The 23,447-nt window shown below is 45.6% G+C and overlaps 1 protein-coding gene across 1 annotated transcript in view; it reads left to right on the top strand.

Moving 5' to 3' along the window:
• The window catches only part of GRXCR2 (glutaredoxin and cysteine rich domain containing 2), a 42,953-nt gene that overhangs the window by 14,431 nt on the left and 5,075 nt on the right, over positions 1-23,447 (top strand). Inside the window, exon 2 of the mRNA XM_063930539.1 lies at positions 3,000-3,191. Coding sequence (XP_063786609.1) covers positions 3,000-3,191 — 192 coding nt within the window. The remainder of the gene's footprint in view (positions 1-2,999; positions 3,192-23,447) is intronic.

Below are 23,447 nucleotides of genomic sequence, written 5' to 3' on the forward strand. Positions count from 1 at the left end.
CAGTCTGGAGGAGAGGGACTACATGATGTCTGTAGACATAAAAGATGCTTACCTGCATGTTCCCATTTATCCTCCTCACCAGGCTTATCTGAGATTCGCGGTTCAGGATTACCATTACCAATTCCAGACGTTACCTTTCGGTCTCTCCACGGCGCCGAGGGTATTCACCAAGGTTATGGCGGAGATGATGGTTCTCCTGCTTCAAAAAGGAGTCAATATAATTCCTTATCTAGACAATCTCCTGATAAAGGCGAGATCCAGGGAGCAGTTGTTACAAAACATCACACTCTCCCTGTCAATACTCCAACAACATGGTTGGATCATAAATTATCCAAAGTCACAGTTGGAACTGACAACAAGATTGTCTTTTCTCGGGATGATTCTGGACACAGAAGTTCAGAGAGTATTTCTTCCGGTGGAAAAGGCTCTGGAAATCCAGAAAATGTCGGATCCCACCTACACATGCACCGGAAGATAATCCTGTCATCAAAAGCCAGGATTTCGCTCCTGTGGTGGCTACACAGTTCTCACCTACTAGAGGGACGCAGGTTCGGGATTCAGGACTGGGTCCTGGTAACCACGGATGCAAGTCTCCGAGGCTGGGGAGCTGTCACTCAGGGGGAAAGCTCCCAAGGAAAATGGTCAAGTCAGGAAGTCTGCCTTCACATAAACGTGCTGGAATTGAGAGCCATTTAAAATGGCCTTCAACAAGCGGTACATCTTCTTCAAGATATTCCGTGCAGATCCAGTCGGACAATGTAACAGTAGTCGCGTACATAAACAGGCAGGGCGGAACGAAAAGCAGAGCGGCAATGGCAGAGGTGACGAAGATCCTCTTCTGGGCAGAAAGACATGTAAAGGCTCTGTCGGCAATTTTCATTCTGGGAGTAGACAACTGGGAAGCAGACTTCCTCAGCAGACACGATCACCATCCAGGAGAGTGGGGCCTCCACCAAGAAGTCTTCGCAGAGGTGACAAGTCTTTGGGGAGTTCCTCAAGTAGATATGATGGCATCTCGTCTCAACAAGAAGCTTCAGAAATATTGTTCCAGGTCGAGAGACCCTCAAGCAATAGCAGTGGATGCGCTAGTGGCCCAGTGGGTGTTCTAGTCGGTTTATGTCTTTCCTTCACTTCCGCTGATCCCAAAGGTGCTCAGGATCATAAGGAGAACAAGATTTCGAGCAATCTTCATTGCCTCAGACTGGCCAAGGAGGGCTTGGTACCCAGATCTTCAGGAGTTGCTCATAGAAGATCCCCAGCCTCTTCCTCTTCGCGAGGACCTGCTGCAACAGGGGCCATGCGTGTATCAAGACTTACCGTGGCTACGTTTGACGGCATGGCTGTTGAGCGCCGGATCCTAGCCCGTAAGGGTATTCCCAAGGAAGTCATCCCCACCTTTATTCAGGCCAGGAAAAGGAGTAACGTCGAAACATTACCACCGTATTTGGAGAAAATATGTGTCTTGGTGTGAATCCAAGAAAGCTCCTACGGAAGAGTTTCACTTAGGACGTTTTCTCCATTTTTTGCAGGATGGTGTGGAGACGGGCCTACGATTGGGATCAATCAAGGTCCAGATTTCGACCTTGTCAGTGTTCTTCCAAAAACAATTGGCCTCTCTTCCAGAGGTTCAGACCTTCGTGAAAGGGGTTCTGCACATCCAGCCTCCATTTGTGCCTCCAGTGGCACCATGGGACCTTAATGTTGTGTTGCAGTTTCTTCAATCGGATTGGGTTGAGCCTCTACAAGAGATAGAGTTGAAGTTTCTCACTTGAAAAGTGGTGATGCTTTTGGCATTGGCATCCACACGGCGGGTGTCTGAGTTGGGGGCCTTGTCTTACAAGAGCCCTTACCTGATCTTCCATGAAGATAGGGCAGAGTTGAGAACTCGTCAACATTTTCTTCCAAAGGTGGTTTCATCTTTCCACATAAACCAACCTATTGTGGTGCCAGTAGTTACTGACACGTTCACTGAGTCAAAGTCTCTAGATGTGGTTAGAGCTTTGAAGATTTATGTCGCTAGAACAGCTCGAATACGGAAAACAGAGTCTTTGTTTGTCCTGTATGCTCCCAACAAGATTGGGTGTCCTGCTTCCAAGCAGACTATTGCGCGTTGGATCAGAAGTATGATTCAGAAGTATGATTCAGCACGCTCATACTACGGCTGGATTGCCGTTACTGACGTCGGTGAAGGCCCATTCCACTAGGAAGGTGGGCTCATCCTGGGCGGCTGCCCGGAGGGTCTCGGCATTGCAACTTTGCCGAGCAGCTACTTGGTCGGGGTCAAACACATTTGCAAAATTCTACAAGTTTGACACCTTGGCCGATGAAGACCTCAAGTTCGGTCAATCGGTGCTGCAGGGTCATCCGTACTCTCCCGCCCGTACTGGACCTTTGGTATAAACACCATGGTCATGAAGTGGACCCCAGCATCCTCTAGGACATATGAGAAAACAGGATTTTGATACCTACCGGTAAATCCTTTTCTCTTAGTCCGTAGAGGATGCTGGGCGCCCGTCCCAGTACGTACTTTACCTGCAGTTTTGTTTATTAGAGTTACACATGTTGTGTTTTATTAGTTTCAGCATGTTTGCTGTAATTGGTTCATGCCTGTTGGCGTGTGTTATGTTGAATGCCATGTTGTGCGGCATGGTTGAGGTGTGAGCTGGTATGTATCTCACCATTAGTATTAAAGTAAATCCTTTCTTCGAAATGTCCTGATGTCTGGAGGAGGGGCATAGTGGGAGGAGCCAGTTCACACCCACTGAAAAGTCTTAAGAGTGCCCATGGCTCCTGCGGAACCGTCTATACCCCATGGTCATGAAGTGGACCCCAGCATCCTCTACGGACTAGGAGAAAAGGATTTACCGGTGGGTATCAAAATCCTGTTATTACAATGATGCATGGCAGACTTCTGTGCATAGGGCAGATATGGGGTTTGCAGTACTAGGATCCCAATATACTTCTGGAGAAATTAGCTAATTTTTCCTTATTGTTTATAGACATCTGATGTAATAGACTTTGGTAAAATCATAATCTACACCAGTAATCTGAAAATTATAAGGACTCCAGTTATCAAAAAGGAAGTTTCAGAAAATCCAAATTGGTCACCAAGAGAAGGACGACGAGCAGACGATTTATGTTATACACCGATAGACTACGAGAGTCGTCGGGTTCAACATCAAAATACCCAGGTGAGCTATACGCTTCTCTTTTAAGATATATGATTGTTTTATATATATATATATATATATATATATATTATAGAGAGAGAGAAACAGATGAGTCCATGCTCATCTTGCTGCGATGGGATGTAGTTCAAATGCTGCTGGGTGGGATCCCGGCGGTCGAAATAGCGAAGCCGAAATCCAGACAAAGCTTGGGTTCCCAGCGTGGAGATACCGATGCCGGAATCCCGAACCTTGTTCCAGCAGGATGCGCTCACATCCTACCGCGCACACGGGGGGTGGTTTGATTCAGGCATTAGAAGGGGGTTAGGGTGCAGGGGAGGGTGTGGTTAGGCACCAGGGTGGGATGGTTAGACAGCGGGGAGGGGAGGGTTAGGGTTAGGCACCACAGGGGAGGGTTAGGGTTAGGCACCTACAAGGGAGGGTTATGGTAGGGAGCAGGGGAGGGGAATGGTACTTTTGGAGGGGCTGTCGGGATTCTGATGGCCGGGGCCGGGATGCCGCATTCGGGATTCTGACCGCTGGCATCCCATCCAACGGGATATCATACTGAACCGACTGCGAAGCATACCCATGTGCACATGTGTCATGGCATTCTACTATTCGCGGGCGAGTGCAAATAGTCGCGTGTACATTTGCAAAATGCATTCCCTATGGGAAGTGGGTGTGTACACAGTGCCCACGGGTACACTGGTTGTGGAAAACGACCCGCGATTACGGATAATTGCAGAACGGATGAGTGTGGCCACATCTGTACATGTTCATCGATGTCAGTTGAGTGCTTTTGTATGTCATTAATGATTTTTCAGTTTTTAACGTATATTTAATTTTTTACAAATCCTGCAAACCCTTGTATTGCATTATGCAGAATTATCCTTTACATATTCCTTAAATGACATAACCATTTCAGTGTGTAGAAACAAAAGGAAAATTAATGGGGGGAAGATGAGGGACGTTGAGGGGGGTGGTCTCAGTACTTGATCATTCCAGACTCGCTTTCGGTAGGACAAGCCTTCTAGATGGATTCAATAACTCATAGACAAAAAGAGAAAATGCTGAAGTACACTTTAATCACTTAACACTGCTAATCAGAACATCTATGATAAACTCTGTAATTTAACATAGATTAAAATTGAGGTGCTTAGCATAATTTTGGCCAAAACAGAATTGTATTATTAATATAGTTAACAAATTAAAAATGACAAATATTATGTATACAAATCCTCAGAGCCGGCCCTAACCAATATGATGCCCTAGGCAAAATTTGGGCTGGTTCCGCCTCTGACCTTGCACCTCTTTCCCAGCACCATCACCCCTAACCTATAGCAATACTTATTTTGGTGTTTGTACCCCCTATATTTTAAATAGGAACAGTTCGCAAATTTTTAATATGAACAGTTCGCAAATTTGGCGCACAGCCCAAAAATGGGTGTTTTTTTGCTGGCAAGGGGCATGGCCACACAATAGTAACCCCAATTCCAATTACGCCACACAGTACTGCAACTTTATTCACATTTGATCATGCAATAGTGTCCATAATTCATATTACATCCCACAGCAGTATCACTTTACCTTATAAATGTCACTCCTCACAGTAGAGCCCCTTATTCACATTACATCACCCTCTATTGCTCTTTATTCACATTAGATGACACAGTTGTGCCCTTTCTATATGCAACGCCACATAGTAGAGCACCTTATACACATAATGCCACACATTAGTAATGCATTTATACACCTAATTCCACACAGTAATGCCCCTTACACATATGAGACACCTTATTAATGTCCTTATAAACATAATGCGCCTTACACATTATGACAACCTTTATTAATGCCCTTTTACACATAATGTCCCCTACACATTTGCTGCCCATTATTAGTGCCCCTATACACATAATGACACACATACAGTAGTACCCTGTTACATATATTCCGCATATTCATAATGCCCTTATACACATAACACACATAGTGCCCCTTACACATATGTTGCACATTATTAATGCATTTTTACATGACACACATAATGCTCCTTACACATATTCCGAACACTACTGCACAACCAACCCACTCACATGCACACAGCACTCACACTGCCACTAACACTGTGACCTCTGCCTCTGCTTGGATACAGATGTGTCCTCATAAATCTTGCCTCAATACTAACGTTGGGCACATCTTTTTTATGAAAATGCATCTTATTTGCATTGCTATGTGGCTAGGGTGCACAAGCAGCTTCTGCTGATTAAAATGATATGCAGCATGCCTATATACTGTGTGAGACTGTGGCTGTATCTGCATATGAAATGCTACACACAGAATATAGGCATGCCGCATATCATTTTAATCAGCAGAAGCTGCTGATGCCCCGAGGCATATCAAATGCCCTAGGAAATTGCCTAGTTTGCCTATGCCTATGGCCGGCTCTGCAAATCCTGACTGTAAGATATGGTAACTAATTGCTAATGTTTGAAAAATAATTTCATGGAGATTACACAAGAAGATGATGCTCCACTTGCTGGCAAATCTTTTTGGCACTTAAAATTCAGCACCACCAGAAGGAACTTATACAACTGTATAGGGATGGACATCGGAAGGCCGTCATCGAATGGTGGACGGGCTTACACCATCGAAAGATCTGATACAATGGTAGTTAACCATCACATCAAAATAATTCAACTTAAAACAACATTGAGATGTTTATGTAATTTTTCTTATTCATGCATGCGCAACATCCTGCAGCATGACTGGCTGGGAGCGGGACTGGGTGTGGTCAGGGGGTGGAACTAAGGGTGGGTAAGGGGGGCCAAGAACGAAGTCGGATTGTCTCTAAGATGAGGTGGAGCAGCTGCAGGACTCAACACAGCCACTGCGCCCAGTGATAGTCACTAGCCGCAGTGGCTGTTTCCAGTGATAGTCTGATCTGAGTGACGCCACACACGTGGAGCTAAAGTGGGCCGGACCACAATCTGCATAAATGCTGCTGCTTCAGGGGCAATGACTGTTCTCTGATTGGCTCTCACTATCTCAGAGCTAGCAATCTGCTCTGTTGCCTAGCCGAGGCCTTGGAGAAGGAAGGTACTGGATCAGTCATGTCTGAGAGGCAGAGATAGCCTCCAATGGAACAAGATCCCCACTGATGCAGAAAGCAAGAAGCCAGGGACTGCACAGCTCTATGCATCTAAAAGTAAGGCAACCATCATAACACCATCAAATCAATACCATTCAGTGGCGGCAAACACCGGAAAACTGCTATAGAATGGTAAAACCACTACCATCACAAGAAAAACATTGATGTTAGTAAACTCAGTGGTGCAAGTATGCGGGTACGCCCGGGTACGGAGTACCCTGAAGAATTTGGCAGTGGGTACTCAGTACCACCTGCCGCACACTTTGCACCCGTGACTGCCATAACCACAATTATAATGCACCACAAAGCAACAAGACCATGGTGCTTGGCAGCATGACGGCGCCTCCCACTTTGTCAGGGTTACTGGGGCATGACGGTGACGTCATGGTGTCGCATCACATTTCCTCCTCTGGCGGCTGTGGCTGGCGTGAAGAGAGTAGCCTGATTATACTTTCTCACAGCATTCCTTGCTGGGAGCAGCAGTGTAGCTGTTTCCATTCACTCGGCTCGTTTGATGCATCAGCACTGAGCGGCTTTTGGGGGTCATTCCAAGTTGATCGTAGCTGAGCTAAATTTAGCACAGCTACGATCATGTTCTCAGACATGCTGGTGGATGCCCAGCACAGGGCTAGTCCGCCCCGCATGTCAGGACTGCCCCTCACACAAGTACAAAAGCATCGCTCAGCGGCGATGCTTTTGTACTTGTGGAGTAACTCCCGGCCAGCGCAGCTCCTGCAGCTGGCCGGGAGTTGCTCGTCGCTGCCCCTGGTCTCAGCGGCTGCATGTGACGTCACATGAAAAAGTGCCCCCTAAAAGTCAGGCAGCTTACTTGCATACCTCCCAACTTTTAATTTTTCAGGGTCAGGAAGTGGCCCAATAAGGTGGGCGTGGCCGTTCATCACAGACCCATTCGGTCGTCAATCGGGTGGGCGTGGCCGTTCATCACAGACCCATTTTTCTACATTTTGGGGGCTTGCCTAGCACTCCCAGAGCAGCTGAGTAGCCCCCTCCCAGCACCGAGTAGATGTTGAACGCGTGCGCACCACATCTATTCAGAGATCACTCGCTGCTTTGTAGAGCAGAGCAGCGGGTGGTCAAAGCCTCCCCCAACTGTCCCCCCGCCCATGGGACAATGCTGCCCCCGGGTGGCACAGCAGGACCGTGTACGAATAGCGGGACTGTCCCACTGGAATCGAGACAGTTTGGAAGTATGTAATTGGTGTTATAATGTAGGAAAATTATTTGTCAGTAATAAGTGCAAGTCATTAGTCATAAGTTAATAACACAATCACCCCGCTTCTGGCTGGTTAGTCCTGATTTTTGAAGACTATCCTGCGGTCACATTCATGTGTGGCACAGTGAGATAGGAGGTGCTGCATTGCCACACGTTTGGAAGCATGTGTCTCTATGTCCACAGAAGGGGTGGCCATGCATTCGCTGCTGCTGCTGAGACCTCCGGTGCCGGGAAGTATGCTTTAGCATTTTAGGGGCAATTCAAATCTTTTAACCGTGGTTATTATTTTTGTGTTTCTGATGGAGCAATTTAATTGTTGCTCCATTCAGGTGCGAATAGCTGCGGGCGCACACATTTCAGCTCACAACCTCCTTTTGGGTGCAAAAAATCGTCTGCTTTGCCACACCATTTTTTGTGTCACGCCAATTAGTTTAGACAGATTTAGTCGCTTAACGTTGCTAAACCCCGTCAGTTTAGGCACAAAAAAACCTCCAAACATTTCTATATCACCCCGCGATCTCTCTGTACTTTAAATGGGAGATTGGTCGCGATAAAACAATTGAATCACCCAATTTTTATATTAAATTGGCAGCTTTTTATATTTTCATTAGTTAGCAAACTGATTGAAAACACTTTGAAAGCCAGGACATGTTAGTCTCCACTCACTTCACTTCTCCATTGTTAAAGAAAAGCAGCAAAGTAATACCCAGTTCACACCACAAAAATAACCTGGTATCGACCCGGTATATTGCCAGGTCGACACGGGTCGCTGTGCGGTGTGAAAGCAGCCATGGATGAATTCCCATGTCGCCTGACCCGGTAATTCAACCCGGGAATAAAGAAGTGTTATTCCCGGGTTAAATACTGGGTCAGGTGCAGTGTGAATGGGTTTGCCGGGTCGATGCGACCCGGGACCCGTTCACTGCACAAGGAGAGGCGGCTTGGAGATAATATCTCCCAGCGCCACCTCCGCACTCGCCCCAGATGCCGGCTCCGTTCCCACCCCCGGGTGGCAATGCCTGGTCCCACCCGGGAAAGACACGTTTCCAATTCCCAGGTGAGACACGGCATTGCGATGTGAAATCGGTATAAGTGACACTACTGTTTCACAAGAGAACAAAATGTCTTAAGATCCATTATGGGATCATGGCGGTCGGGAGACCAAAACCAGAATCCCGACAGCCGTAATCCTGGCAATGAGCGCAGCGAATCCCCTTGCGGGGCTCTCTGCGCTCGCCACGTTTCAGGCCTGGTGGCCAGCTTAGCTCGCCACACTATTCTATTCCCCCTCGGGTGGTGGCGTGTACCACCACCCGAGGGAGAATACCCGGCTTCTGTCGGGATTCTGGGCACCTGAAAACCCCTGCGGCGCATGTGTTCTCCTTACTGTACAACTCTGTATACTGTTGCGTATATGTTTGCAGGTATTAAGAACAGTGTGGCAAAACCATAGGCATTTCTGGATGGTGACTGGGAGGTGGCCAGAAGTGAATGCAAATTTAAGCCATCTCATGGGCACATCAGTAAACGTTGCTAAGTGTTCCCAAACGCAGATCCGCAATCACAGAGGCCATGTTTAGAGGAATTTCAGAAAGAGACACTGTGTCTGCAATAGGCTGGAGCAAGTGTCAATGGCGAGCATGGTTGTGTGTCGATGCTGTGGTGTGCAGAACCACTGGCCCAGTTGCACGTGCATTGGAAGTGGACCAGGTCACCCGCCGGGCACCTCAAACAAGCCAGATAATTACTAGTACCCATGCCCCGGCCAAGTTCTTTGTCAACAGTTTTATTACTCCTGGTGGAAACCAAAAGCACATGCTACCGTTTTCTCCAAGGATAAAAAAATGTTGCATATGCTAGTGTTTTCTCCTGGTTGTAAAGCTGGCACATATGCTACTGTTGCAGAACTGGCCACATACTGAGGAGTAGAATTGTGTGCATTTTTCGTTGGCATTGAAATTATTGTAGCATGAGGGTTTTTTTTTACACAAAATATGTTCAACGCTCCATGAGCTTTATACCTTCAAGTAACATTTATATTGTAATTGCAGCCAAGCTATAATTGAGCATTCATTTGGGGATGCATTACTGTGTGTTTACAGGAATTATGCCTTTGTCCATGTCTGTGATGAGGGGGTTATGACAAATAATGATTTGTTATCTCATACAAAGCATGAGCAAATAAACCAGAATCCATCCCTGGTCTCATAAAGCAGGACAACCTGACTGATTTACTAGCAGGATCAGATAAAGAGATCCCGCTGTGGTATGATGATTAGGCTTTACCTTATCTCATGCCATATATTCACTTACTAATATTTACTTCACAGGTAAAAGCAATCTTTGAGAACCTGACACACAGCTACAAATCTAGCCTAGTGCGTTTCATAGCATTACTATACAGACAGGTACATAAATGTTTTACTGCAGACTCCAGCTAGAATAAAAGCTAAATAGTATATCAATATATTCTTCATAGTTCCCAAAAGTATTTAACAATACCATATATATATATATATATATATATAATTTATTTATTTATAATATATAAAAAAACATTTGTGTATTAGGGTCGTCTGATGATAGTGGGACACCACTATCACAAAGTACAGGTTGAGTATCCCTTATCCAAAATGCTTGGGACCAGAGGTATTTTGGATAACGGATTTTTCCGTATTTTGGAATAATTAGATACCATAATGAGATATCATGGTGATGGGACCTAAATCTAAGCACAGAATGCATTTATGTTTCATATACACCTTATACACACAGCCTGAAGGTAATTTTTGCCAATATTTTTTATAACTTTGTGCTTTAAACAAAGTGTGTGTACATACACACAATTCATTTATGTTTCATATACACCTTGTATACACAGCCTGAAGGTCATTTAATACAATATTATTAATAACTTTGTGTATTAAACAAAGTTTGTGTACACTGAGCCATCAAAAAACAAAGATTTCACTATCTCACTCTCACTCAAAAAAGTCCGTATTTCGGAATATTCCGTATTTCGGAATATATGGATATGGGATACTCAACCTGTATAATTTCTTTTCACTCAGTAAGGCAGCAATTAGAAGAGATATTTTGATCTGTATATAATAATAAATAATAATAATAATAATAATAATAATAATAAAAAAATTAAAAAAATTCTGTTGATGGGACAGCAGATATGGCAGGAGCTTGTCCCATTGAGGAGGTCTGCAGGAAAGTGATAGCTACTCCACTGTCAGCTCTGATCTTGCACAGGCGCAGAACACGCCTGCGATAGAAGATGTGAGGCAAATGGAGGCTGCTGTGGAGGGTTTGGGAGAATCCTCTTCAGCGAAGCTCTCTCAATAGCTACAGAATAGCTTGTACCATGTTCAGAGGGCACTGGCTAATGAGCCAAGCTAAGCTTTGTAGAGCTTGGTAAATTGTCCCAGATAGCAGTCCCAACTGAGAACAGCTGTGGTCTATGGCATTAGTATGCTTTATGCAGGTGATGTGCTCAGTACTGGATTATAAGGGGGGGAGGGGGATGGTAGCCGCTGGCCCCTACATATTAGGGCTCCCCGCACTGCTCATTGCCTGTTTTGCAGCCGGTCCGGGTCCCGATGTCTGCTGGCTGTAGTAGCGTTGCTTCTGACTACCTGCTGCAGCTGGCGGGCACTACGAGCCGGAGTGGCTGTTACCGGAGGCACTGCTACCAAAAGTGTGGCCAGCTAAGTCCTGGGAAGCCCACCTACCCCCATCCAGTGACTGGACGTATCCTGCTGATCACTCACAGTAGCAGTGCACTTACCTACTGCAGCTGCAGAGTGACAGTCAGAGGTTCTCCTGTTTCTTTCCTTCTCCACTGTCAGCAGCATCAGACGGGGAGGAAGGGGGGTGACTTGTAATCAATTTTGTTGGTGGGGGCCCCCACGACCTAGTTGCTCCGGGCCCTTACAAGCCCTAATCTGGCCCTGGATATACTGTATCTGTTGTTTCCTGCATTAGACTTTGTTTAAATTTCCCTGTTACCAAAATCAACATGGAATCAGCTATTTCTGTGGCGTTTTAGCCTTATTAAATAAACTGTTAGACTCTGTAATATTACTATATAATATAATATCATAAATAAACATAAGACCTTTACCTTTGGCAGTAAAAATCCAAAGTTGTCCGTACATCAGACTTGTCTACATTTGGAGCTGCTAGAGGGTAGGTAGAAGGGACAAATACAGGGGCATGTTGATGTGATTTGTATCAATGGAATGTAGTTAATATCCCGGCGGGATCCCGTCTACCAAGAATGCTGAAATATACCCCTGAAAGTCTCCCAGAGAATGCAGACAAGTATGTCATACATCAGATAGATCATCTGCTCAATTATACCCTTTTCAGACTGACAAACATTTCCCGGGTTATTGCACATGAACGCGCATCAACCCGGGAATTTGCTCAGTGTGAAAAGGTCCTGAAAGAATATCCTGGGTCGAGCGTTCCGGTATTTCATCCCAGGTCTTGACCTGGGTTGAATCCGGGATCGTCCCGGGATGCAGTGTAGTGTGAATGGGCCCTACCCAATATTCAGTGCACGGGACAGTTAAAAGGCCTCTCATTGGAGCTTTCTTGGGCTCAGGAAAGATGATGTCATCATCCAGAGCCCAGGGAAGCGTCCTCGAAGCGGAGGACACAGGCAATTTGGCTACCTGGACTGATCAGGAGATCAGAGAGCTGCTCAGCATAAGGGGGAGGAGGAAATAAAGAGACAGATCACAGGCACAGCAAAGGATGTTATTATTTATAAAAAACATTGCAAAGCTGCTTGAAGCCAGAGGAATTATCCGTACACAGCAAGTTGTTAATAAAATGAAGACTCTAAAAAAGCAGTTCTTGAAGGTGCATGACAACAACCGAAAAAAGAATGGGGCTGGCTGGATCGAGTGGCAATACTATGATATCTGCGCAAATGTCTTTGGACACACAGCTATCTGCAATCCGGTGAGTCTGTCTTTCAGTTCACAGTACACTGCTACAGAAGACAGTCAAGGTACTGAAGTAACACAGACAACCAGTGAAGTCTGCCCGCCATCACCGCTGTTAATTGAGGACACACCTGAGAACAGCGAACCTGAACATGACACATCCACCCACCTGTCCACGCATACATCTAGCCATGATGACAGCATAACTGACACATTGATGAGGTCGTGGAAGCTCACTCCAGTGACAGTGGGACTGTGCAAATTGCCGTCGCCGTCACCCCAACATTGCAGAAAAACAGTAAGTATATTTTTTCAATTTTAAACACATATAGCACACTGTGATAGCAAAAGAATGCCGCGCCACTTGTGGTACTACAATTCCCAAATAGTTCAATGAACACTCCCAGTTATTTGGGCGTCAGCTGTCCCCTAAAGAAATGGCAATGGTAGGTTGCCGCAAAAGAGAGATAGGGATACCAGATAGGGGTTCTAAGCGACCTAAGGTGTTTCTATATGACCAAATAAATTATGTCAATATATTAAATATATATATATAAAATTTATTTATAAAAAATTAGTTTAAAAAAATTATATATTTTTTATTCTTGTTTCACAACACTATAAAGTATAGTAAATAATACAAAATACAGTACCAATAAGTATAATACAATAAAAATTCAGTTTCTCTAAGAGATGACTGTTTTTTAAAAAAAAAGGGGGAAATGGATATGAGAAAACGATCTCAAATAAAGTGCAAATAGTCTGTGCAAAATAAGAGAATAGTTTTTTAAAAAGTCTTAACTGATGTAGCAGGAGGTCTCTGGGTAAAGGCCCAACGCGTTTCGTCTCTTGTACTTCTTCATGGGGTAACCCATGAAGAAGTCCAAGAGACGAAACGCGTTGGGCCTTTACCCAGAGACCTCCTGCTACATCAGTTAAGACTTTTTAAAAAACTATTCTCTTATTTTGCACAGACTATTTGCACTTTATTTGAGATCGTTTTCTCATATCCATTTCCCCCTTTTTTTTTAAAAAAACAGTCATCTCTTAGAGAAACTGAATTTTTATTGTATTATACTTATTGGTACTGTATTTTGTATTATTTACTATACTTTATAGTGTTGTGAAACAAGAATAAAAAATATATAATTTTTTTAAACTAATTTTTTATAAATAAATTTTATATATATATATTTAATATATTGACATAATTTATTTGGTCATATAGAAACACCTTAGGTCGCTTAGAACCCCTATCTGGTACCCCTACATATAGCACACTATAGGGTTAAATGTGAGCCAGTGTTAAAGGTGGGTGGCCATTTTCTCCACTGCTGCACTTCCCCAATTTTTTCACAACATGTGGTGACGGGGGTAGTATGAGTGGCCGGCGTGCCGGCAGAGGGGAGAGCGCAAATGAGCCCCATGCAGCCTTGCTGCGAGCACGGTGGACCCCCAAGAGGGAGAATAGTTGTCGGTATGCCGGGTGTTGGGATTCCGGCGCCGGTATACTGAGCGCTGGGATCCCAACAGGTGGCATACTGAATGCCACCCGTGGTGATGATACTGGCAGTCAGGATCCTGAACATCTAACCACAGGAGTTGAGCATGCAGTCAGGGAAGGGGGGTTAGGGTAGGGATGGGGGAAGCTTATGTTTAGGCTGTGGGGTTATCCACCACCCAGGGGGACTTAGAGTTTTGTACTTACGTATGTACTTGGTGACAGGGGAGGGGGGGTACCATAATGACCAATTATGTTCAGGATTGCCACTCTCAGAATGCCTGCATTAGATATAGTTTTCACTGCTTTATATATAGATCAATGTAACTTGTTGAAGAGTTAAGCGAGTGTGTAGGTGGGTTAATTCCACAAACACATGTTTGCTAACGCTGCTATTTTATGTACGCTCATTTTTTTAATCTTATTTTCACAGCAGGGCTGTATCTAGGGGTCCGAGCGCCCCTGGCAAAGTAAGGGGTTGCCCCCAACCCCCCCCCCCCTCCCCCCCCCACACACACACACCCTACACACATTTGAAATAAGGTGTGAGTATTGGAAATGAGGCGTGGTCTTGTGGGGGAAGGGTGTGGTCACAATAGTTCTTCCAATTCAAATTATGTCACACAGTAGTGTCCCTTATTCACATTACACCACACAGTAGTGTCTCGTATTCACGTTACACCATCCGTCCCCCCTAACCCACCTTTCCCACAGCCTGACTCTACCCCCCCCAGCCTCTTCAGTGGTGCCTAACCCTAACCCACCCTTCCTAATCTCCCTCCCTGCAGCCTAACCCTATCCCTCCCACCCTCACAGCCTAACCCTAACCCTCCCACGTGGCTTGCCAGTGGAGACTTTGGCACCAACTCGATCCGCATTTTGGCATTCTGCATCGCTATCTATGTTGGGATGCCAGCATCAGCATTCCGAGCAGTTTCGTGATGCTGGCGTCAGCTTTACGACCGCCAGGATGCCAAACACCGGCATCTTGACTGCATCCCGAATGAAATGCTAATGAGATGCTGTGAGATGAGTCTCAAATGGACCCAGCCATTAACCAAACACCATTAGTTGGATGGTAGAAGTGTTTCCTGTTAGAAAAAACATCAGGGTGCCATCACTTCCAAGATAAAATGATCAATTATACAATTAACGGATATACATTTCCTTGAAATAGGTAAGATATCTATTTTCTTTATTACACTCAACAAGTTAAAGTTTTCGCTTACTTACTACTTACTTACATCTAGCATGCATGAAAATCGTGTAGTTTTCCAGGTAATACAGTCCCTTCTCCCAAACACTGCTACTTTTTTATTATCTTCAACAACAAATAATTCTATAGCACTGTGCTGGGTGGTATTCATGTGACTGCCGGTCAGCTGACCGACAGTCACATGACCTCCTCCACCAGCCCGACAGGTCACTGTCCCGATGGTCAGCATGCCAACCAACAGGGACTATTTCCACTCGTGGGTGTCCACGACACCCATAGAGTGGGAATAGAACCCGTGGCGACCGCAGGTCGCCACCGAGCCCGCAGCGTGGCGAGCGCAGCGAGCCGGCAAGGGGCTTGCTGCACTCGCCCCTCCCTGCCGGGATCCCGGCGTCGGTATGCTGCCGGGATCCCATGCAACAAATGAACATGGCGTTCTTTGAACGTTTGATCAGTACTTCGAAAGCCTCAACACAACACCACAGCTCACAATACCCTGAGCAGGGTTTTTCCACATTTAATCCTGGCCCATACTAAGCCCCAAGTACTGCAGCATCTAACGCACAAGGGTGGTCATTCCGTGTTGTTCGCTCGCTACCGATTTTCGCAGTGCAGCGATCAAGTGAAAAAACTGCAAAAATGTGCATGCGCATGGTACACGGCGCGCATGCGCTAAGTACTTTCACACAAAACTTTGTAGATTTACACAAGCTCGAGCGACGTTTTTTCAACGCTCGAGTGATCGTAGTGTGATTGACAGGAAGTGGGTGTTTCTGGGCGGAAACTGGCCGTTTTCAGGGAGTGTGCTAAAAAAAATGCAGGCGCGCCAGGTAAAAACGCAGGAGTGGCTGGAGAAACGGTGGAGTGGCTGGCCGAACGCAGGGCGTGTTTGTGACATCAAACCAGGAACTAAACGGACTGAGGTGATCGCAGTCTAGGAGTAGGTCTGGAGCTACTCAGAAACTGCAGGGAATTATTTAGTAGCAGTTCTGCTAATCTTTCGTTCGCTAAGCTAAGATACACTCCCAGAGGGCGGCAGCCTAGCGTTTGCAATGCTGCTAAAAGCAGCTAGCGAGCGAACAACTCGGAATGAGGGCCAGAGTTCAGTGTATACTGCAATTTAACTTGAACTTATGGGCACATTTATCAACGAGTGATACATTTCACAGTGAGTGATACTGTAAATTGCACCATCCAAACAGCTCCCAGATGTTTTTTTTTCTCTAACAGATGACAGTTAGGAGCTGATTGGCTGGAGCAAATTATCATTCACAGTGAAATTTATCACTTGTTGATAAATAACCACAGTGTGGTTAATAACAAAGTGTTTATGCACAACTGTTTGTGCATTATGTTTAATTATAATGGTTTACTTTATTGCAATTTTGTATGGGATGGAGGTGGTACAGGATGAGTGAGGGTTTCTTATGGCTGTTGTGTTTATTTTGTATAGTGTGTACAAACCTCAAAACAAACTGTTATTTTTGTATTTTATACTGCAATATACTGCATGGATACTGTGGCTATACATTGGTGTAATTGCATCTAAAATCCTACCAGTGTGCATTTTTTGGGGGGAATTCAAAAGTTATGTGAAACTATGGCCCTCATTCCAAGTTGTTCGCTCGCAAGCTGCTTTTAGCAGCTTTGCACACGCTAAGCCGCCGCCTACTGGGAGTGAATCTTAGCTTATCAAAATTGCGAACAAAAGATTCGCAATATTACGAAAAGACTTCTCTGTGCAGTTTCTGAGTAGCTCGAGACTTACTCTTCCAGTGAGATCAGTTCAGTGCTTGTCGTTCCTGGTTTGACGTCACAAACACACCCAGCGTTCGCCCAGACACTCCTCCGTTTCTCCAGCCACTCCCGCGTTTTTCCCAGAAAACGGTAGCGTTTTTCCAAACACTCCCATAAAACGGCCTGTTTCCGCCCAGAAACACCCACTTCCTGTCAATCACATTACGAACACCAGAACGAAGAAAAAACCTCGTAATGCCGTGAGTAAAATACCTAACTGTATAGCAAATTTACTTGGCGCAGTCGCAGTGCGAACATTGCGCATGCGCAATTAGCGGAAAATCGCTGCGATGCGAAGAAAATTACCGAGCGAACAACTCGGAATGACCACCTATATGCATAATGGGGGTAATTCCAAGTTGATCGCAGCAGGATTTTTGTTAGCAGTTGGGCAAAACCATGTGCACTGCAGGGGAGGCAGATATAACATGTGCAGAAAGAGTTAGATTTGGGTGGGTTATTTTATTTCTGTGCAGGGGGGGTAATTCCAAGTTGATCGCAGCAGGATATTTTTTAGCAGTAGTCCATGGCCCTCATTCTGAGTTGATCGCTCGCTAGCTGCTTTTAGCAGCATTGCAAACGCTAGGCCGCCGCCCTCTGGGACTGTATCTTAGCTTAGCAGAATTGCGAACGAAAGATTACCAGAACTGCTCGAAAATATTTTCCTGCAGTTTCTGAGTAGATCCAGACCTACTCTTAGATTGCGATCACCTCAGTCCGTTTAGTTCCTGGTTTGACGTCACAAACACGCCCTGCGTTCGGCCTGCCACTCCCCCGTTTCTCCAGCCACTCCTGCGTTTTAGCCTGACACGCCTGCGTTTTTTAGCACACTCCCGGAAAACGGTCAGTTTCTGCCCAGAAACACCCACTTCCTGTCAATCACACACCGATCAGCAGAGTGACTGAAAAGCGTTGCTCGACCCTGTGTAAAATTGCTTAGTTTTGTGTGAAATTACTTGGCGCATGCGCCCTGCGGCCCATACGCATGCGCAGAACTGCCGGTTTTTAGCCTGATCGCTATGCTGCGAAAAACGGCAGCGAGCGATCAACTCGGTATGACCCCCATGTGTTCTTTGTTTGGGAACTAATAGGAACTATTGTTTCACCATATATGCATGCACATGCTGTTAATGTGTTTATTTTTTTGGCTACAAATTGCACCCTTAAAACACAAAGGTGGTAAACAAAATAAAATTAACCAAACATGTTGTGTTTACTTTTCTAATACTCAACTTTCCTAATAATGATGAAAGGGTTGTAACAACTATTGTAACAGTGCTGCAAGGTTTTCCGTAATAGTGTCACAGATTTGTTTTGCTGTGGAGTTTGTGTCAGCACCAAAAAATGCACATCCAACAGATGGGTTTCCAACATAAGGGTCCTGCGCAGTCCACTGAGGTAGAAATAGTTCATTTTTAAGTTCGCAGATGTTGTGCAATATACAGCACACAGCTACTACATTAGGCATGATCTTTAGGTCAACATCATTTCGCTTCAGCAAACAACGCCATCTTCCTTGTTAAAATAGTCTGCATGGTTGTCACGTGGGGCAATAATGGGGATGTGTGTCCCATCGATTGCTCCGGCACACTGCGGATAGCCTCGCTTCACAAATCCTTTTATGGTATCCTGTAAGCGCTGTCCTTGTGGTAAAGATATGAAGTGCTTGTATAAGGTAGACACCATTGCCTGAGTCACCTGGTGGACTATGACACTGACTGTGGAGATCCCAACACTGAACAAGCACGTGATTGTGCGGTACTCTCCCGGGGTAGCATACCACCACAATGCAATGGCTAGCCTCCTGCTTGCCTCGATGGGTCTCCTAAGCCTGGTGGTCTGCATGTCAAGTGCTGGGGTAAGTAATTCCAGGATGTAATCAAAGGTTGCACGAGACATACGGAAGTTAGCCATCCTGGTAAGCTTCCACGGTCCTCATAAAGGCTTCTCCGTGCTGGCGATCTCTGGACCACAATGATCTGTTGGTCTTCGTGTTCAGTCTCAGGATAGTACTTATTGTAGATGATATGAGGCCTCTTCTCCTGCGCAAATATTGGCGGCAACTAGCAGCCCTCTCCACCATAAATTGCGCCCTCCTCCTCCTCATAAAAAAACATGTGCAGTATACTGCACACTGTGACAAGCTGCATCATGCTCTCACTGGCTGCATGAAGCTGCTGTAAAGCACAAAGAATCACGAGCTCCGGCATACACTCTGGTACTCCATTGGCCATGACTGCAGCAATGTCGTGAGCAGGCCCCACCCCTCCATTTGCTTGTCTATTGTGACCTCATCTAATTTGAGCCAGAAAAAATAGGATTTTGATAACCTACCGGTAAATCCTTTTCTCCTAGTCCGTAGAGGATGCTTGGGACGACATCAAGACCATGGGGTATAGATGGGATCCGCAGGAGACATGGGCACTCTGAAGACTTTTCATTGGGTGTGAACTGGCTCCTCCCTCTATGCCCCTCCTCCAGACCTCAGTTGTAGGAACTGTGCCCAGGGAGACTGACATTTCGAGGAAAGGAATTACTTAACTAGTGGTGAGATATCTACCAACTCACACCCTCAACCATGCCGCACACATGGCATTCAACATAACACACGCCAACAGGCATGAACTAATTGCAACAACATGCTGAAACCAAGATAACACAACTTGTGTAACTGTAATAACTAAACTGCAGGTAAAGTACGCACTGGGACGGGCGCCCAGCATCCTCTACGGACTAGGAGAAAAGGATTTACCGGTAGGTTATCAAAATCCTATTTTCTCATACGTCCTAGAGGATGCTGGGGACAACATCAAGACCATGTGGTCTATACCAAAGCTCCAGTACGGGCGGTAGAGTGCGGATGACCCTGCATCACCGATTGACCAAACTTTAGGTCCTCATCGGCCAAGGTGTCAAACTTGTAGAACTTAGCAAATGTGTTTGACCCTGACCAAGTAGTTGCTCAGCAAACCTTCCTAGTGGAGTGGGCCTTTACTGACGTCGGTAACGGCAATCCAGCCGTAGTATGGGCTTGCTGAATCGTATTTCTAATCCAACGTGCAATAGTCTGCTTGGAAGCAGGACAGCCAATCTTGTTGTGATCACACAGGACAAACAGAGCCTCTGTTTTCCGTATACGAGCTGTTCTAGCAACATAGGTTTTCAAAGCTCTAACCACATCTAAAGACTTTGAATCAGTGAATGTGTCAGTAACTACTGGCACCACAATAGGTTGGTTTATGTGAAAAGCAGAAACCACCTTTGGAAGAAAATGTTGGCAAGTTCGCAACTCTGCCCTATCTTCATGGAAAATCAGGTAAGGGCTCTTGTGAGACAAGGCCCCCAATTCCGACACCCGCCTTGCGGATGCCAATGCCAAAAGCATCACCACTTTCCAAGTGAGAAACTTCAAATCTATCTTTTGTAGAGGCTCAAACCAATCCGATTGAAGGAACTGCAATACCACGTTAAGGTCCCATGGTGCCACTGGAGGCACGAATGGAGGCTGGATGTGCAGAACCCCTTTCACGAAGGTCTGAACCTCTGGAAGAGAGGCCAATTGTTTTTGGAAGAACACTGACAAGGCCGAAATCTGGACCTTGATTGATCCCAATCGTAGGCCCGTCTCCACACCATCCTGCAAAAAATGGAGAAAACGTCCTAAGTGAAACTATTCCGTAGGAGCTTTCTTGGATTCACACCAAGACACATATTTTCTCCAAATACGGTGGTAATGTTTTGACGTTACTCCCTTTCTGGCCTGAATTAGGGTGGGGATGACCTCCTTAGGAATCCCCTTCCTGGCTAGGATACGGCGCTCAACAGCCATGCCGTCAAATTTAGCCGCGGTAAGTCTTGGTACACACAGGGCCCCTGCTGCAGCAGGTCCTCCCGAGGAGGAAGACGCCGAGGATCTCCTATGAGTAACTGCTGAAGATCTGGGTACCAAGCCCTTCTTGGCCAGTCTGGGGCAATGAAGATTGCTCGAACCCTTGTCTTTCTTATGATCCTGAGTACTTTTGGGATCAGCGGAAGTGGAGGGACAACATACACTGACGGAAACACCCACTGGGGCACCAGTGCTTCCACTGCTACTGCTTGAGGGTCTCTCGACCTGGAACGGTATCTCTGAAGCTTCTTGTTGAGACGAGACGCCATCATGTCTATTTGAGGAACTCCCCAAAGACTTGTCACCTCTGCGAAGACTTCTTGGTGGAGGCCCCACTCTCCTGGATGGAGATCATGTCTGCTGAGGAAGTCTGCTTCCCAGTTGTCTACTCCCGGAATGAATATTGCCGACAGAGCTTGTAGATGTTTTTCTGCCCAGCGGAGGATTTTTGTAGCCTTTGCCATTGCCGTTCTGCTTTTCGTACTGCCCTGCCTGTTTATGTATGTGACTGCTGGTACATTGTCCGCCTGGATCTGCACGGGACGGTCTTGAAGAAGATGTACCGCTTGTTGAAGGCCGTTGTAAATGGCTCTTAGCTCCAGAACGTTTATGTGAAGGCAGGCTTCCTGTTGTGACCAATGTCCCTGGAAGTTTTCTCCCTGAGAGACTGCTCCCCAGCCTCGGAGACTTGCATCCATGGTTACTAGGACCCAGTCCTGAATCCCGAACCTGCGTCCCTCTAGCAGGTGAGGGCTGTGCAACCACCACAGGAGCAAAATCCTGTTTTTTGACGACAGGATTATCTTTCTGTGCATGTGTAGGTGTGACCCCGACCACTTTTCCAACAGGTCCCACTGGAATACTCTGGCATGGAACCTGCCAAACTGTATGGGCTGTATGGGTTTTTTAAAATTCATAGTATTTAGCTTTCCATTCTCTACGTATACCGTCACATCAAGAAAATTAATAATGCTGGTACTCTTCTCAAAAGTGAAAAAAATATTCAAGTCGTTACTGTTAAGATATGTAAAAAACTCGTCTAGCAAATTTTCTCCTCCTTTCCACACAAAGATCACATCGTCGATGTAACGTCTCCACAGCACCAGGTTCACTCCGAAGGGACAGTGGTTCCAGATATTCTCCTCCTCCCACTGCCCCATAAAGATGTTGGCGTAACTCGGAGCGAACCTGGTGCCCATCGCCGTGCCTACACATTGAAGATAAAAAGTGCCTTTAAAAGAGAAGTAATTATTCTCTAAAATAAAGTGCACCCCCTTGTGTATGAATTCCTGAAGATCCTTTTCTAATCCGCTGTTATTAAGAGCCATTTGTATTGATTTCAGGCCTGCACTGTGCTCTATGATCGTATATAGTGATCGGACGTCTGCTGTGACCAATATCATTCCCTCCTCCCATTGTAAATCACTCATCAACTTCAAAAAATCTCTTGTGTCTTTCAGGTGTGCCTTACTTTTCAAAACCAACGGTTGTAAGAAATAGTCAATAAACTCTGACAGGTTTGAGGTGATCGAACCTATCCCTGACACGATTGGGCGTCCTGGGGGTTTCACCGGGTCCTTATGTATCTGGGCACTATGACAACAAGCCCGCCCCTTATAGAATTTCCAGACGAGGATTGGAGCTTTCATGACGATAGGGACGCCCACAGCAAAGGACCATGGGACTGGTAGTTTTTTCATGTTTAGGGTCCAGCTGGGCAATTAGGATTCCAATTGGTGCTGCATGTATTTAAATAGCAGCCAAAATGAGGAGGTCAGCATTCAGACTTTTTTGAACCTTGACAAAGACCCCAGCTCGGGGTGGAAACGCATCGGTTACCTTTTGACAAGCTTGAGGACGGACTTAAGGACCAGTATCCAGTAAGATCCATGTATGGTGGGATTATCCGGAAATCCCTATACCATCTCCCATGCGCTTTTAGAACTGCCTAAAAACAGTTCTGAATGATCTGGTAATTAGTTTGTCTTTCCTTGCTGCTTGCAGTGATTTGCACAATACCTGAACTTTCATATTTTTAAATAAATGTGTGTCATATATGTATGCTATTAAAACGGTATTTCACTATATGCACTTTATATTTATTTACATGATACTTCTAATACGAATGATGGAAGCCTGTGAATAAGCACCAGCAAGAATAAGAAGCGCTAGTTAAGTCTCAGTCTCTATATTTCTAATGGTGTGACCAAGCCGTCCGGCTTCGGAACAACAAAGAGGCTTGAATAAAAACCCCGCCCTTGTTGTGACAACTGTACCAGGACTATAACCTGGTCTTGACATAATTTTTGGATTGCCGCTGTTACTGCTTCTCTCTCTGGCAGAGAAGCTGGCAAGGTTGATTTGAAAAATCGGCATGGGGGAACGTCTTGAAACTCTAGTTTGTATCCCTGGGATACTATTTGCAACACCCAGTGATCCAGGCCAGACAGAATGCAATCCTGGCTGAAGAGCTTGAGACGTGCCCCCAGCCGAGTGGCCTCCCACAAGGGAGTTCCAGCGTCATGCTG

This window comes from Pseudophryne corroboree, chromosome 6, assembly GCF_028390025.1.
Source record: "Pseudophryne corroboree isolate aPseCor3 chromosome 6, aPseCor3.hap2, whole genome shotgun sequence".
In the NCBI taxonomy this organism is placed as follows: Eukaryota; Metazoa; Chordata; class Amphibia; order Anura; family Myobatrachidae; genus Pseudophryne; species Pseudophryne corroboree.